An 18,646-nucleotide genomic window follows, 5' to 3' on the forward strand; every position below is an offset into this window, starting at 1 on the left:
AAGTTACAAACTAATAAAGTAAAAATCTTTTATTTCAGTCTGTGTATTTATCTGAAATCTCATGCGGTGGAGCTTTATTTTAAGGATTTTTATTATTTCATGGAAAGAGATGTGAAAAACGTGCGGACTCCTGGACAGGATGACCATAGACTGATAACGGAGTACTCTGGTGCCCCTTAGTGGTCAAAGAAAAACACTGCAACTTTAAAACAGCCCCATTTGCACACTAGCTTTTTATAACAGAGACTCGACTTGTACTTGTTGTTAAATTTTAAGTAGCTGCACTCCTGAACAAAACTCCTAGCTCATCTCTGCATTATTCAACTCATTACTAAATGTTTATTAACCATTAACTCATGGTCTCATCTCATTTTAAGCCCCACTTTTATTCTCTGGCTTTTAACAGAGGGTGAGTTGTGTGGTTGTCTTTATCTACAATTAAATTAAATGAATGAATTCGTTTTTAAAAATCATTTTTAGCTTTATGCATCTTAACACTTTTTATGTATTGTTATTATTATTAATTATGATTGACTGTGTTTTATTGTATTAATTTGTTGTGCAGCACTTTGGAAACTGTCATGTTTATAAAATGTGCTATAGAAATAAAGTGGATTGGATTGATTGGATCATCTCTCTCATTTACTAAAAATTGTAATGAATGATTCATAAACATTTGCAAATTGTTTGTATATGATGAATTGTTTTCAATAACATTTTTAATTAATCACTTATAATGAGTAATAGCACTTTTTGTCCATGTTTGTTAATGATGATTAAACATTTGAAGAGTTCATTTGCAAAAACTGATATGTTTAAAAAAAAATGGCAAAAAGGATTTCCAGGATTCCCACTCTTTGTACACGTTGTAAAGTCATGGAAAAGTTTAGAAATTTTGTCAGTGACAATGTGTAGAATTGATCATAATTTTATGGATAAATATGAGATGTTAACCCTTTCCACTCACCTTATGGTTTGGTATTATTAGTTTTTATCATTCAAAATCCAGTCAGTGCATTTATTGTCGTCTCTTTTAAACAAAAGACACAGACTTTCATTCCATGACTTTTCCAGGCCTGGAAAATGACATTTTTAATTTGTATGACATTCCCAGGATTTCCATGACTGTGGAAACCCTGTATTTCCCTTTTTGTTGCCATGTTCTACAGATATTATCAGTGACAATAATGTACAGTGGATTTGACCAAGGACAGATGGAATATTCTATAGACTGCAGTAAAATACATGTAGCTTCTGAACATATTTCTATACAGAGAGTCAAGCCAAGAGTCAAGAGTGTAAGCCGGAGATCACTAGGAATAACAAGAGATAACAGAATGTAGCTTCTTGTATTCTTATGAGTCAGTAGTTATTACCACATAATAACTACCACCTCCAATTTCACAAGTTTAGGACTGAAAATAATAGAAAATCTCCTCTCAGCAGATTCCTGTTTTGGAGTCTGTGTACACTGATAACAAAAATTCACTAAATGTGTGTATTATTTTAGTAGAACATTTTCAAGATCAGATCATTTAAGTTAAGAAAAAAAACAAAGACACTCCAAACTGAAATCATACAGTTTAATGTTAACCATAAAAACAACTCTTTATAATAGTTAAAATCTATAAATGTACAGTACATCTCTTCAAAAGCACAGTGTCAAACAGTCAGCAGAACATGCTTAGCAAACACATCTCCAAAAGCAAGATATTTAAAGGGAAACTATGGAACTTTTCGTTATCCATCTCCATGGACACACGCAGGTGAGACACAGTTTGAATACGCGTCTTCCAAGGCAATTTCTAAGCAACAAAAACATCAAGAATTAAATAAATGCAATAATGGTACACAGACTTCATGGAGATGCTATTACATTACCTGGAATATTCCACAGTATAGCATTAACCTGAACTATCATGCAGATATTCATTTAAAGGTGCCTGTAACTTTGTATGGTGGTACCTTTCATTGTTTTGAAAATGCTATATTTGCCAAAAACCACATATGAACATCTTTTATAAGTTTCACTTTTGTTTTTGATGCTCTGAGTCCCCTCGCGTTTTGCTCTCTGCGCCAAGTCTCTCCCATTTCAGAGAGCTGTCACATCACAATCTGTCTGCATTCTGCCAACTAAACTACAGCATTTCACATCAGGTTTGTGAAGTTGTAGTGTATAGTTTTGCATCATGCTTTTGTATATTTATGGAGAATTTTTGTGTGGGAGCGTGGGGGACACAGGCTTGGGCATTGGACAGAATCTTACAGCTAACCATAAAGAGGGTTTACAGTGAGCTTCAGGATTGATTTTATTGGTTTATAAAGCTCTTAATGGTCTTAGTCTTATTTATTTATCTGATCTGCTTTTATCACATGAGCCTCTCGGACTCTCAGGTCCTCAGGTCTCGTCTTTAAACTGTCCCAAGAGTCCAATCTAAAACTCACGCTGAGGTGACGTTCAGTTTTTACGGCCCCCGTCTGTGGAAACAGTCGACCTGAGGATCTGAGGTCCGCTGTGATTGTTCATATTTTTAAACTCAAAATGTATTTTTTAAATTTCACTTTTATTTGAAAGTCATTTTGATTAAATTAAACTATTATTATTACACTTGAATTTAACTGTAATTATTATTATTATTTTACTTAGTCTTCATCTAATTTTAGCTCTCCATTATTTATTTATTTAATTAATATACATATTTTTTACTAATACCTTTAGGAGCTTTATGTTTTACGCTTCCTTCTAAATTGCTGTACCGTATTTTCCTCACTATATGATGCGCTCTTAAGCCTCTAACAGCATCAAAAAAGGACTGCGGGCCCCACAATCCAGAGCGCCCTATACACGAATCCACTCAGGTGTCCCAGCACGACTTCAGTAAACTACAAAGCTGCACCACCCGCAGCGCACGCAAACACACACACGGAGCAGACAACGACCGCACAGCGAAAAACACCCACAGACACACTCATCAGTCCACGCCGACGAGGAAAAGAACAGAGGAACGAACCGAAAAAGCGAGTGCAATGTGCCACTTCTAGACACAACTGAACAACTGAGTCACTGCGAACACGCCGACAATCCAGCGGTCCCAGACAGCACCCTCCCTATACGCCACCACTGAAAATAGACCATTAAATGTCTTATAATCCAGAGCGCCTAATAGTGCGGAAAATATGGTATAAATGAAAGAAACCATGAAGTGGGAGTGTTGTTGCTGTTGTTTTAATCATTCAAATTTTTCTGTATGGATGATGTCTCTACAGGCATGTTTTTGATGAGGGAACCATGATATAACATGATAGAAAGCTCCAAAGAGTCAATTTTGCATAATATCCCCTCTTTCTTGTCAAACTGTGGAACATTCCAGGCAAAGTGACAAAATCTCCATGAAGACAAGCTGATGACCTCCCACCTGAAAAGTTCCATAGCGTACCTTTAAACAGTTTTGAATCCCTGAACACGTTTTTACTCCGGATGCTTCAGTGTTGTGATGACAGTGGTATTCCCTTGAGTATAACGGTGCAGCGTCACTTCTCCGGTGCGCAGAGCGGTCAGCAGGATGCCCGGGGACCCCCACCGGGCCAGCTGCCAGCCCTGTCTCCTCGGGGCAGCACACACTGGCCGCGGGTCCCTTGGGTGCTCCAGGTCCCACACACACACACTGCCTTTCTGACTGAGGCCCAGGACACAGGAGCCCGATACATCTGTCACAGTCAGCCTGGAACAGAGCAGATGAATGAACAACTCAGTGCTTAGAGTGAATGGGGATTTGTTTCTTGTTTTCATTTTAACATCTATAAATATTGTTAAAATATTAATATATATTGTGCAAAATTGACCCTTGTGAGCTTTAAGTCATGTTGCACTGTTGTTATCTCCTCAAAAACAGACCTGGACTTGTGTTTTGTTTCATTCACATGTTTGAGTAATCCTGGTTTATTAGTCTGTCTACATCCCCAAAGCTCAAAATGCTCTGTTCCACCTTTTGATGTCCGTGTTCTTTTACCTTTAGTTCAGTAGAGATCGGCAGTTCCAGGGATGAAATTATCCAAATGTTTCTAGTGAAGGTGTATGACATTTAAAAACACAGTGAAACACTTCCTGTATTACCACGTGACATCACGAGATGGAGTGTTTTCAGTTTGAGAGAAGAACCTAAATGTGCAGGGTTTGTGTGTTAAACATGTCTGACTGAAACAAAACAACTCCAGGTCTGTTTGTGATGAGGAAACGACATTATAACATAGCTCTGAAAGGAGTGTAAAATAGGCCCTTAAATGTCTTTATCATGTTTTGACTCATTATTTATACATTATATGTATCGGATCATTTTGTAGTAAAGATGTGCCATCATTGGTCTGCTTTTTTAAAAATCATATTCACACTGATTATTATTGTACTTTTTCTTCCTTTGTCATAAAACAATTTAATAATTCAGACAGGTCCATTGACTTCCTTTTCAAAATCACAGAGCTGAAAAGTTGTGTATTGGGAGTGTAGGTGAAAACAGGAATTTTCAGAGCAATAGTGCTATAATTGAATGGCAATAAAACAAACATGAATCACTCACACATGCTGGAGTGAGTTAATGATGAGAAAACCTCTTAAAGCTGGGCTACCTGGTATCCAAAGTATGTATTTAAATCTAAGTCCATAGCTCTCACAAACATCTTGACACATCACTAGTATTCTCAGTTATTGTCCATTAGCTTTTCAGAAGATGAGGCAGGGTGGACCACCGTTGGACAGACAATTTGATTTTGTCATAAACTTCTTCTTGTACAATACATTTTCTATGACAAAAACGCAGTATAATCACATACAGAAACATAAAAGGTTGCCAAAAAATGCCAAGGAGTCAGGGAGTCACAGGAGAATTTTCTTCAGGTCAGGCGTTCATCATATTACAAGGCTGGTTTTCCGCACAGGGACTTACAAAGACCATCATTCTCACGTTTGACCTGCAACTTGGCCTGGGGTGTCTCCTGCTTGTCTCCCTCCACCAGAAACGTTGCATAAAGCACCTTTAAATCTAAATATACAGTCTGAATCCATGAGCTGAAGTACAGTTTTAAAGACTGTGTACATTCTCCTCACCTGCCACTCCACTGGTTTGGTGGACACAAGGCAGTAGCCACCACTGACTTTCCATTTTTTGGGTTAGCAGCCACCAGAGAAAACACAGACTCCTCTTCCTCCACCTCTATCTCCTGATCTCCATCCAGCTCCTTCAGGGGCCCCGGGAAGTGGTGCTGCAGCAGGACAAAGAGCACCCCCTGTGGACAATCAAACACAAATCAGTCATCTGAACTTCACTCATGATAAATACAGAGGATTAAAGAGGACATATTATGCTTTTTAATATTCTAGTGATAACTAGAACACATGCAAGTCATTATTTTACATTTTGTTCTTCGTAAAGTGTAATATTTAAAGTGAATTAATATTAGAAACAGGTCCAGTGACTTAATGTAGAACTCATTTTCTGCTGCTTCATTGAGGCATTTCACTACAAGCAGGACATCTTCATGTTTTATGTTTATACACTATGTTTGACAATTGACTTTGCTTGTAGCATAAAAGATATTTACTATGTGCACTATAAATATACATTTAAGTTATTTTTCTATGCATGTTTTTGCAAGACTGTCCCAATAAAGACAACATTCATGTTTAAAAATGGCTATGCAACATTTTTAATTCCACATGTTTGACCCAGAATGTACATTTTTCAAAGAATCTACATTCAGAGCTGTAGGCGGAGATAGGGGGTAGGTGAAATGGTGGTAGGTGCTATTTCTTACATGAGTGGAGTATCCTCTGAGGCAGGCTGAGTGTGCGAGCCCATGTCCCAGTGTGAGCTTCTTCAGCAGATGCCCTGTCTCCATGTTCCTGACACACAAACACACTCATGTTAGAGAGGAACCACGGAACACTATTCTATCTGCTATGGTGACAGTGGTTTAGTCCAGCATTTTTATTTAGTGGAAGTATTTTCTGGATACTCTATTTTTAAGATAATCATTATCTAAAACCACAAGCTTAGGTCAGGGGTGTAAAGTAAGTAAGTACAAATATTTACATTACTGTAACTGAGAACATTTTTGAGTAATTCTACTTTTTTGAGTAGATTTCTTAACCTGTATCAGTATTTGTATTTGAGTATACTTCTAGCCTGTAGATGTAATTAGTTACATTTAAAATCAAGTTGGTTAATGAGTACAACACAAGTTCCATTTGTTCCAGTGCAGTGCTGTTTCTGCTCCTCAGGAGAAGTGGATTGTGATCTAAAGCCTCTTAATTCAGCATTAAACAGTTCAGTTTATCAAGTTTTGCATAAAAGATTGATCTAAAGCGCTACTAAATTAGCATTACAACTATTCCACTTACATTTTTTCAGTGTCATTACTCAAGTCCTATTTTGGTATTTTTAGTAGTAAATGCTTTAACAGTACCCCATCCCTGTAATTGAACGCTGCTTCAAAAAAACAGAGCAAAGTTCTTATGTTTTCATGTTTTGTATTCACATTTCAGTTCATGTCTTTACCTCTTTATGTTTGTGCCCAAAGCATTTCATTATAATTATGAAAAATCCTTGATGACAGATCTCACCAGATGAAGAGGGAGCCAGACTGGTCCATCCCAATCAGAGCATCTGGGAGTCCCTTTACAGGAGCCACAGAGCTGAGGAGGGCCCCAGGAGCCACCAGGGCCCGGGCCTGTGGAGGGCTGCAGGGGACAGGACAACATTATCACGGTTAATCAATAATAAGAGATATTCTGGTCACTACAAACTCACAAAATATGAATAATCATGACCATTTTAATTCAATTTATTCTCCAAAAAAGTTAATCTTAATGTACATTTTATCACGGTCTTTATATCACATTAGAGAACATGTTATATTTCCCCCAGGTATTTAGTATTAAAGGTTCCATATTACACACAATTGACTCTTGTGAGATTTAAAGTGTGTTATAATGTTGTTACGTCATCAAAAACAGACCTGGAGTAGTGTTTTGTTTCATTCACACACGTTTAACACACAAATCCTGCATATGTAGACTGAGCTCATCTCTCGAACAGAAAACATTCCGTTCCACCTTATGATGTCATGTGGTAATAGTGTTCCACTGGAACCCTTTATTAATAGTTTGTCTCCAGATCTCCAAAGACAGATCAGAATTTCACATCTTGTTCATTGTAAAGTGCAACATTAATTTCAAATGGCTTAGAAACAGAAACAAACGTGCAGAACTGATTGTGACATTTATGCTCATATTGTCATTTCACTGTAGCCAGCAGCAGATTTTAATCACTGACTTTGTTTTAACTGCCAACATGTATGACCTGGATTCTACATTTTTAAAATAATTCCAAATAAGTATAGAGCAGTGGCCAGAGATGGGGGGTAGGTGAATACAGAAATTTCCTGATCAGTTGTGCCTTAAATGCAGGAGAATACAGGATTATTCAAACAAGCAGGAATCAATCAAATTATAACTATGTTATAACTATATCTATACTAATGTGTCACCTTTAACTTGACTTTAAAAGCTGGTCACATACTAGAGGACATGCAAGATATTAGATGAGAGTTGTCACTAAACTAGCATTTCATGATAATATACAAATACTCAATTCTCCTGTTTCTTGTCACAATAGCAACCCTCACGGTCTCACCTTCTGTCAGACAGAGTGTAGACCTGCAGACTGGAGGAGGCTGAGCTGTGACAGCAGCACACCACTCTAGACTTAGGAGCAGAGATGGCCATGTGAGCAGCCCGGGAACACAGCACACTTTGGACCAGAGTGGAACAGGACAGCACCCTACGACCAGAGCGAACACAAGACAGATTCATTATGGACTCAGACTACATCACTTTACAACTTAAAGCAACACCGTGTAGCTTTCTGGTTTCATTGTCAACAGAGATAGATTATTTGTATGAAATACTGTGAAATATTATAGCCAAAGAACAATATTTTCAGCAGATGCCCTCCTCCAGGCCAAATAAAGAGTCAGGTTAGTATAATGAAAACATCCAACATGTAAGAACAGGCTTTTATTTGAGCAGATTTTTTTTGGCTTAATTCCATAAATGGTGGGGCTTAAATAAAAATCATTAAAAATACATTTCTAATACATTTTCACAATATATGATAGATCTAATGTAATAACTAATATAATGAAGTGACTGTATATTCTTCATATTCTCTCTTCACCTGACTTGTGTGATTTCCAGTTGGCCCAGTGTCAAACAGAAGTGGTCTGGGGTGTCTGGGAATGGAAACACACAGAGTACAGGCTGCAAACAAAACACAGTAACAGTTTATGACAGTATTCATGACAATGTTATCTTTTGGACAAGCAATACACAAAATTAAAGCAATGTAGCAAAAGAGAAGCAAACTTTTACAAATCTAAATGAAATGATCTCCAGAACAGTAGAACTGCTTGATTATATCTGGTTCATAACTGAGATCATGATTATTTAAAACAATTACTATTTATATTGTTAACCTGGAAGAAAAGAATACAGTAGATTAGACAGATTAGACAGCAGCATTCATCCAGGTTTCCACAGGCACAACAAGAGAACAGAATGTGCATCTGTATCATTAACAACAGAATGAAATCCCTTTTACTTTTCACTGTTTTGTAACTGATTGGAGCAACACTTGCAATCACTATTAAAATCACTATTATTTATTATATCTTTAGTGCACAGTGGAAGACTGTAGTGAGCTGACCTCCTGAAAGCTCCATGTGTGGGCGAGTGTCCAGTCACTGGTCTGTCCCTGTCTCCACACACTCACGCTCCACTTCCTGGCTGTAGCCACACTCACAGAGCCGGAGGAGGAGGAGACACAGCACATGTCCACCAGGCTGCCTCGGGACCCTGCCTGTACACACAAAATACTCTGCTTAACTCTGCTGAGTTTAGATCAAGGCCAGGTCAAAGTTTATTTATAACGCACGTTTAAAATACAATCAACACTTACCAAAGTATTAGACAGATTGAAAATAACTAAAAAGCACAATAACAGTCGTGCAATAAATACAACTGTGTTATAAAACAAGAAAATAGGAGGTAAAAAACAACAGTGCTCAACCTGTGTCAAACACCAGTGTAAAAAGGTAACTTTTCAATAGAGATTTAAAACTTTCAAAGTTTAAATACCTGCATAATGGTACACATTGTACAAATCAATCCAACATATGTAGACAATGTGTTTTTTGAATACTTGAATTTGGTGCCCTCTGCTGCCAACAGTGGGTAAGTGAAACACAAATTTACCAGAAGGAAGTCAATGTGCACCTGCTTGTCACCATGGATATGCTACTGCTATGCCTAGAATGTTCCAGTATGGCATTAAATCTGATTATTTCCATGAAGACAAGCAGGTGACACCACCAGGCCAAGTTACAGGGCAGGTTTCTGGAGTGGCGACCCCGCTCTCAGTAAGAAAGCATGTTTTTAGTGTATTTTTGAGCAATAAAAACACCTGCCATTGAAAAAACACAAGATAGATGTTTAATACCATACTCTGGAATATTCCACGGAAAAAAATCTGATCTCTCAGGAAGCACATAGGTGACAAATTCTCCAGAAAAGTTACACATTGGACCTTCATCGTCTTAAAAACATAAAAATCAGAACTAGTTCATTTGAAACAGTTTGCAGACAATAGAATATATTTGAGACAATAGAATGTAATTTTAAACATTAAATGGTCACGCTTTCTTTTATATTAGGTTCCACAGTGGTTCATGTTATGTGTATACTAGTCTATGTGCTCTTATATTTGTTCTGATACAACTCAAGATCATTCTAAACACATTCAAGATTCAGGTTCATTTCTGTCCTGTGAATATGACTTTTTTAGCGTTGATACCTGCGCCAATGAGTTTCTAGATTAGTATCAGTTTTTTGATGCTTTTGACAAACCAAGTGTACATACATTTAAAGTGCACGTGTCGTCTGGAGCTTCCTCTTCATGTCTCGGGACACCTGCCTTCTGCTGATTCAGGGCTGGTCCCGTCAGTCTGGGCTCCTGTGGCTCCGGGCCCTCACATTGACCGTGGCTTGGGTGAGCGGACGGAGTGGGGGGCAGGCTGGGGGGCAGAGGTCTGAGGGAGGGGCATGGCGAGAGGGCGGGGGGAGACAGGGCCTCGGAGCTGGGGCTGTGATGCGGAGGAGGGGTGAGGAGAGGGGGCGAGAGCGGAGACGCCACGCCCAGCTCGGGCCTCTCCTGCCGGGGGGTAAAACCGACCAGGGGCAGGGCGAGGGGGCAGGACGCCGAGCAGAGGGAGGGGCTCAGGAGCAGCTGTGAGGGGACGCGGCGGTCTGCCAAATTTTCACATTCGAATTTGTCAGTTTTTGTTCGAATATTTTTAAAAGTCTGAGGTGAATTATTGTTTGGTGGAATATCCTGATCACTCTCTAATTCATGAACATGACTGTCATTTTTCAAGATGTTAATTTCTAAATTCAAACACTGAGAATCAGCATTACCTGAAGATTTGGGCTTTGCAGCATCAGTCCCATTTTGTGTTTGGTTTTCAGGAAAAGATGTTATATCTTTTACCGTGCCTTCCTTCTCAAGTGTTGTACTATTTAGAGTGGAAATCTGATCTTGGCTGTCAATTTGCTGCTCTGAATTTTGATGTTTTAAATATATATTTGAAGTCACATTTTTACATTCTGGTTCTGAAGACATTGCATTTAAAATCGTTGAATCAGAACATCCAATCTGCTTTTCCTGGTTTAAAACTTCAATGTTATCGTCTATTTTGTTTGCTTTGCCATTCGGTGAAGCAAGCTCTGCCTCAGGTGTGGGGGAGGGAGGCGCAGGACTAAGCGGAGGTGAGTGTGCGCAGTGGTTGGTAGCGGTTGCGGTCTTGCCGGATGCGGATTCGAGTCGTTCCACTCCAGAAACGATTTGTTGAAGTTTGAGGAGCTTCAGGGAGCCGAATTCGTCGTCTGGGAGGTGGAAGTCGAGTGGAAGCTGGATGTCGGAGCGGAGCAGGGTTTGGAAGAGAGAGGATGGAGGGAGAGGGGAGAGAGAGGGGAGGTCGGTCTGGGGAGAGGAGGGCAGGAGGAGGGAGGGCCACTCTTCTGGAGCTGGAGGAGACAACAAGGAAAGACGGACATGTTAGAGGAACAGAGGAGCTCATTCTCCAACAGGCTCCTACAGCTCTGCTCAAACAGTCAGAGATACAGGACTACATTCATACTATAATACTCCCTACAACTGTTTAAAATCTCACCTTTATGTAAAAGATAATACTCCCTACAACTGTACAAAATCTCACCTTTATGTAAAAGATAATACTCCCTACAACTGTACAGCAACTCATCCTTATGTAACAGATAATACTCCCTACAACTGTACAACTTACCCTTATGTAACAGATAATACTCCCTACAACTGTACAACAATTTACCCTTATGTAGCAGATAATACTCCCTACAACTGTACAAAAACTTACCCTTATGGAACAGATAATACTCCCTACAACTGTACAACAACTCACCCTTATGGAATAGATAATACTCCCTACAACTGTACAACAAGTCACTCTTATGCAATAAATAACCCTATGTCTTGTCAATCATTACTTAATCTTTGCACTGTTTTCCTCACGACCTCTTGTAGATTGTAGAGATATTTTTGTATTACAATATTTATTTCATTTTTATGTGTACATTTACATCGATATAATTATGCCTTATCAGTCTCTTGCTATGTTTGCTACTTATTTTGGATTTTTTATGATCATTTATATGATTGGTCTTTGTTATTATAATATACTGTTTACTTTTGTGATGGTACTGTATATTTTCATTTTGTCTCTTTGATGTCTTTGTCTTTAATAAAAATATATTTGATGGAAATATATAGTGATACAGTACGCATGTACTCAATTCTACTTGATACATCAGTGTCTCTCAAACTTAAACCAGGTCTATAATAGCACTATTGCAGGTCTAATCTAGGACTAAACCAGATCTAAACCAGGTCTATAACAGATCTATAACAGATCTATAACAGGTCTATAACAGGTCTATAACAGGACTATTCCATACAGAAGTGTCTCTCGAACTTTTCACGACAAGTATCAGATTTAAACCAGGGCTACAACAGGGCTTTTGCTGGTCTAATTTAGGACTAAACCAGGTCTATAACAGGACTATAACAGGACTATTTCATTTAGAAGTGTCTCTCAAACTTCTCACGCCAAGAATCAGATCTAAACCAGGTCTATAACAGGACTATTTCATTTAGAAGTGTCTCTCAAACTTCTCACGCCATGAATCAGCTCTAAACCAGGTCTATAACAGGACTATTCGATTTAGAAGTGTCTCTCAAACTTCTCACGCCAAGAATCAGATCTAAACCAGGTCTATAACAGGACTATTCCATTTAGAAGTGTCTCTCAAACTTTTCACGCCAAGTTTCAAATCTAAACCAGGTCTATATTAGGACTATTGCAGGTCTAATCTAGGACTAAGCCAGGTCTATAACAGGACTATTCTAGGACTAATCTAGGGCTAAACCAGGTCTAAAATGGGACTACATCATCATCACTGTAGTTTTAAACAAGCAAATTATCCAAAGGAGGACTAAAAAAAGGTTAAAAAAATGAAACTAAGCAAACCCACAAACTGTAGAGTTGTCCAAGCATCACCTGAAGAAGGTTGTACCACAATTTGAAAAACACTGCCATACATTAAGATGTTACTGCTATCAATAATCACACAAACAAATGTGATTGCACTTTGTATCTTTTCACAGTATTTTTAACAAAGATATGACATTGTAGCCTCCTGAGTATATTATCAGTTTAATTACAGCACAAACATTGGATTTCATAAAATTTTAAAACTTACCAGCCTTTTCCTGTACATCATTCGTCTGGCTTTGGTGGGTTGGGAGAACTATAGGGTCATTCTCCTGTACATTCAGAGTCTGTGCGTCTTCTAGTACTGTAGCTTCATTAACTACACCACATGCGTCTTTAGGTTGGACCTCCTCTGACTCTGGATCTTTACACATGAGTTCACACTTAGGAGTGGACAACGCTACAAAGAAGTCCTTCGCCTGTGTTTTATTTACTATTTCTTTCACATCTTCTTGATGTCTTCCTCGACCTCTACCCCTACCTCTTCTTCCTCTTCTCCCTCGCCTTCCTCTGCTCGGAGTTGCTGAAACTGAAGCTCCATCTAAGCTCAGAGAGAACTCAGAAGAGCTGGGACTGTTACTCCCAGAAACATCTTTAGTAGCTTCCAGAACGGACCGATCTTCTGAAACTGTCAGATTCAGCCTTCTACCCCTGCCCCTCCTCTGCCTGCCCTTATGGAGATGGGACAAAATGACGGCATTCATATCGGGCTGGCTCTGCGACACAGACATGCGCCGGGTGGTTCTGACGTAGTACTCCGCCGGGAAAAGCAGTCCATCGATGAGAGTGCAAGAATCTACGAGTCTCTGGCCACTGAGTTCTGGTTGGGTCTTCCCCACTTTGACCTCAGTAGTGTTTGAAGGACTTGTGCTCCTCTGTATTTGCTGTTGATTTCCTTTCTCAAGAACGTCGTCCAACTTTGAATACATTTTATGACTGTCTTTAAATGGACATACTTTAGTTTCCATTTGCAAAGATGCAAAGTTTGACGATTTTTCTTCACTATTTGAGGCTGCATTGACCATCTTTTCTAGAGTTACCTGTTGGTCTTCTGCCTGATGGTTTCCATTCTTATAAACATCTCCTAGTTCTGAGTGGTTTGTATCGTTGTCTTTATATGGAGAAATGTATTCAGACTGAAACAGAAAAAAATCAGAGTTTGAGAAATTTTCTTCACTATTTGAGACCATATCAGCCTCCTTTTCTGAACTTAGTTGCTGGTTTGCAGTCTCTTCTTTTTCAACCTTGGATTGTTCTACCTGGTGTTTTCCATTTTTGTATACATCTAGTACTTCTAAACTAAAGTTACTGTAGTCCTTGCGTGGCGAAACTTCTTTAGCTTCAAGCAGCAAAGAAGTTGATGAGTTCTTTTCACTATTTGAGACCATATTTGCTCCCTTGTCTAGAGCTAACTGTTGTTTCATGGTCTCTTCTTTTTCTTCCTTAGCATCTTCTGCGCAATCATTCAAAGTTAGAAGATGTTTACGTGAATGGGAAAGAAAACAGTTGTTTGTTTTTTGGGAGTTTGGTGCCTTTTCTTCGCTATTCAAAACCGTATCTATTCCCTTTTCAATTACTAGCTGTTGGTTTGCAGTCTCTTGTTTTTGTACGGGACCTTGCAAGTTCCAGTGTGGTAGCAGCAGAGAGGACGACTCATTTTCAGATGAGAACAGCTCTTCACTTTCCTGTAAAACAGGTGGATCATTGAAGTGTTTCCTCTCTCCATCCTGGGACTTCTCTGGTTGGTCGAGGCTGATGGCGGTTGCTGGGTTTGACTGGGCGCTCTTCTTTGCCCAGCGGAGGCGGCTGCGGCGGGAGCGGAGGCGGAGGGCGGGGCTGCTTTTGGGGATCTGAGCCGAGTCCTGGCTGGAGTCGGAGGTCGGGGTGTAGGCCGTGTCAGATACGAGGGAGAAGTGAACAGTCTGGTTATGTTTTACAGGGCTCCTTTCGACAGCAGTGGCCAGACCTGTTGAAAAGACAAGAGACAACTAATATATTTACAATTATTGTGAGAAGAAACACAGAAATGTAATGGTTATTCATGATTACTGACAGCAAACAACAATGAAATCCTTAAGTATCTTTCATTTCTGTACTTTTTGGAGTATAGATTGAATGGAAATTAAGTTAAATTTGCTTCTAAAATTGTCATGATTATTATTCTTTTGCTTTTACAATTCATATTGTGAGCTGAAAAATCACAATGATGCATTAACTGAATAATCATGACATCCCTGCTAAGATTGGCCCAGTATCCAAAGTAAGATATGTGTGCAGCCGTTCTGTGTTGTGAATTAGGGCTGAATGATTTTTACCTTTGCAGTTAGTTTTAATGATAAAAAAAATAAAAATAAATACAGCCTTTGTGATTTGCGTCTGGTCAAACTGCTATTTCGATTTGATTGCAGTTCATCTTGCAACTCTATTATGAATGATACTGGCAAGGGAATTGATTCTGGCCTAATCTACAGTGTGGTATAAAAGATGGAGTGCTGTAACAATAATATACAGTCAGTCTATTTCTGTGTACCCCTTCTGTGTTGTTCTGTTAAGTTTTTGTTAAAATAAGTGCAATAAGTGCTGCTCGACTGCACAATCCTGCCGTCAGACTGTACAATGAACAATGCTAGCCCTCTACATGTGTCCTCCACCTGCAGCCATCATGTGCAATACTGTAACAGAATGTGAATCACCACCTCAAGTCACGTTGCCAACTGTTTATTCTGTTCATATGCTGCACTGCACACAGGAGCCATATCCACTTATTTTACAACATAGTGTAATGTGTATTTTTGCTCTACTTGCACACTGATGTCGTATCACATTTAATTCTATTATAATATTCTAGAATAGTTATTTATCTTGATTTCTGAGTGCATATTTCTATTCTCCTGGTATTCTTGAATTGTGGATTGAAATTGTGGAATTTCCCCACTGAGATAAAAAGCTTCCTTTGTCTAATAAATGAGTAAATAAAATATGGGAAGTTCTAATAAATTATTTGGGGAAAAAACAAATTCTTGTTTTCTTGTCTTGCAGGCTAACTATTATATATACAGAAGACATGTGAACTGAAAGGTTTGTCTGTTCTCTGGTAAGGAGGATGTCCTGATTTGAAACTACTTCAGTGGCATGAATAGTATAGCCTAGTTATGTTATCTAAATACAATGTTCATAACTTGAACAATATCTACACTATTATTGTGAATAGTGGTGAAAGAAATACTGAAAATGTGTACTCTAGAAAAAGTACTCTGGACTCCACTCAATAAAGTAGTTAACAAATACAATTAAAAGGCTAGAATTACACTAAATACAGGTCAAATCTAAAAGTACAAATACCCCATAATCTAGTCAATTACATTAACCTGAATTTTAATAATTAGAAGTCACATATCACCCCTGTATCATAGCCTGCTATAACAGCACTGTGATTTAACCAGGTTGCAGAGAATATATGCTGTCCCTACACTACATCAAAAACCTTCTAAGGATCCTGTGTGAATGATAAAAACAGAACATACATAGCCCCATCTTTTCAGTATTAGTACTTTGTAAATATGCCAGACAGCAGCAGTTTTGGTCTAACTCTGAATAGACCACACTTACCTGGAGAAGCCTGCTGTGTGTGACCCCTGTCTGAGTGAGACTCCTTGGTTCTTTCCTGCTCCGCTGTAGATGGGGGTGGTGGTTTGGAGTCTGCTTCGGTTTGGTCATGGCTGTTGCGCCGAGTGATCCGGCTCCTCACACGCTTGCGCACCGAGTCCACTTGCTCTGCCCGCTACCACAGAAGTACATTTTAGAAGTTAAAAGATCATTACATGAAGATAGTTTTGAGCTTTACCTTGAGTCTCTGGGCTGTTCGGAGGTATTCCTTTTGTAAGAGTGCCAACTTTCGACGAAGCTGAAAAAAATGAAGACAAAGGTCAGGATTTTCGAAACAGAAATAACAAAGGCATTCATAGTTAGACATTATTAGACAGTATTAGAATATAACAACTTGTACTGGAGTAATTCACTTTAGTATCAACACCCTTACATACATACACCCATGCACAAGAATTAAAATAATAAGTCCACTCAATTGCTACAATTCTGTAATAGTTACACTGAATTGATAGATTAGATTGTTACACTGTAATAGTTGCACTGAATTGATAGATTAGATCACAATCTATTTATCAATCTATTTTAAAAAAAGGGTTTTAAAATTTCAAAATTATATATAATAATAATAATTATTATTATATAATCTCTAAGGACTAAGGAATCATTCTCCCACAGGCTCTTGCAGCTCCACTCAAACAGTGAGAGATACACAACTACATGCATACCACACTCCATACAACTGAACAACAACCCAGCCCTATGTAACAGATAATACTCCCTACAGATGTACAACAACTCACCCACCACACCAAGATTCTACCTGAATGACTGCGGTATTTTACACAAATTACTTGAGTACATTCCAAATTCCTCCTATTTAGTTATTTATTACTTGTCATTCTTTACTTAATAGAGCTTGTATGCTAAGGTGACCAGATTTTCAAAATCTAAACCTGGGACACCCCCCGTTTTTGGTGGTAATAAAATTGGGAAACAAATGCGTAATTAAGGAAAACTGTTCTGCACTCAGCCAATTCATGACTTATTCACAACTAACATGTGAGTCAGTATAGCCACATTTTCTTTCTGATTTGGTCACTTTTCAGCAGCTTTTCTGTATTTTACCCAAACAAATGACAATGTATGCCTCTCTTTACTGTTGGCAGGGATCAAATTGGTCATAAATAGGGCCCCTGGGACATTTCTTGTATAAAACTGGAACAAATCACTGGTTTTGGATAAATCTGCTGGGACAGGGGACAGAGGGCTCAAAACCGAGACTGTCCCGGGTAAATAGGGACATGTGGTCACCCTATGTGTAAAATATCTGCTTGCTTTAGTACTTTTTTCACCACTTCAGTACGTGTCTCCCATCTCACCTTCTCCTTGTCGTTGTTGTGCAGAGTGCTCCTCAGCTGCTCCTCACAGTGCAGCAGATCCCCCAGCCTGTCCTCCATCGTGGCCCTTCTTCCTGGGACCAGGGCATGGATCTGGATCAGGTCAACGCTAGTGTACCACTACATACGTGTTTACAGCAGTTTTTTATTTCTCCATCTTGCCAAATATACCGGCCCCTGCCATTTGTGTAACTCTCCGACTAGCTCTTGGTTCACACTTTGCCAGTTAAACTACATAAACAGCACGAATCAGACGCACACCCTGGTGAAATACACACATACAAAGGAGCGTTAACGACAAGGAATGTTGTCGTGTTGATAAATAACTTGTGCGTAAAAGTAAAAAAGTTATTCATTTAGCTTAGTGCTGCTGTGTCGCGCTCATGTTGTGGAGGACTGATCGATGCTCTCTGGGTTCGACGCACTTCACGTTTCCCGCGGTTGCAGCCGGTCTCGCGCTCAGGCTAGAGCAGTGGAGCCCCAAGACCTCGATTAGCACACATAAAAAAAGAAAAAGAAAAAGAAAAGACAATGATTATATATAACGAATAAATAATAAAATAATTAAAATTGAATAGAATTGTGTACATTTATAAAGTTGTTCAGATGTTCCAATTTACCAGGGGAAGTCACACTTTTAAAACCAGTTTTTATTTAACGTCCCAAATGTCCCAGATGTCCCAGATGTCCCTACTTTTTACTAATTGCAGGTATGTCATGAAATGGTTAAATGTAGAACCGAAATGTAACCTCACCAATAATTTCGTTATTGACTAATTGAATTTTATATATGTGCTAAGCAGTGTTGGGAAGGTTACTTTTAAAATGTATTCCCCTACAGATTACAGATTACATATCCCAAAATGTAGTTTGTAATGGAATCCATTAAATTACTTAAAGTGAGTAACATAATCTGAATACTTTGAATTACTTGATTTGCTGAA

The 18,646-nt window shown here is 38.8% G+C and overlaps 1 protein-coding gene across 1 annotated transcript; it reads right to left on the minus strand.

The window, feature by feature from the left end:
* Positions 1-1,642: 1,642 nt before the first annotated feature.
* Positions 1,643-18,102, minus strand: palb2 (partner and localizer of BRCA2). Its single transcript, XM_055157980.1, has 13 exons — positions 17,685-18,102; positions 16,541-16,600; positions 16,306-16,477; positions 12,905-14,662; positions 9,972-11,134; positions 8,760-8,912; positions 8,232-8,314; positions 7,689-7,835; positions 6,617-6,733; positions 5,809-5,896; positions 5,102-5,280; positions 3,438-3,722; positions 1,643-1,805 (listed from the first exon to the last, which is right to left on the minus strand). The coding sequence occupies exons 1-12, from the start codon at positions 17,760-17,762 to the stop codon at positions 3,470-3,472; spliced, it is 4,251 nt and encodes a 1,416-aa protein (XP_055013955.1). The 5' UTR covers positions 17,763-18,102; the 3' UTR covers positions 1,643-1,805; positions 3,438-3,469.
* Positions 18,103-18,646: the final 544 nt, after the last annotated feature.

Source organism: Boleophthalmus pectinirostris, unplaced genomic scaffold (assembly GCF_026225935.1).
Source record: "Boleophthalmus pectinirostris isolate CB_2022bp ecotype Guang Dong unplaced genomic scaffold, ASM2622593v1 HiC_scaffold_22, whole genome shotgun sequence".
Classification (NCBI taxonomy): domain Eukaryota; kingdom Metazoa; phylum Chordata; class Actinopteri; order Gobiiformes; family Gobiidae; genus Boleophthalmus; species Boleophthalmus pectinirostris.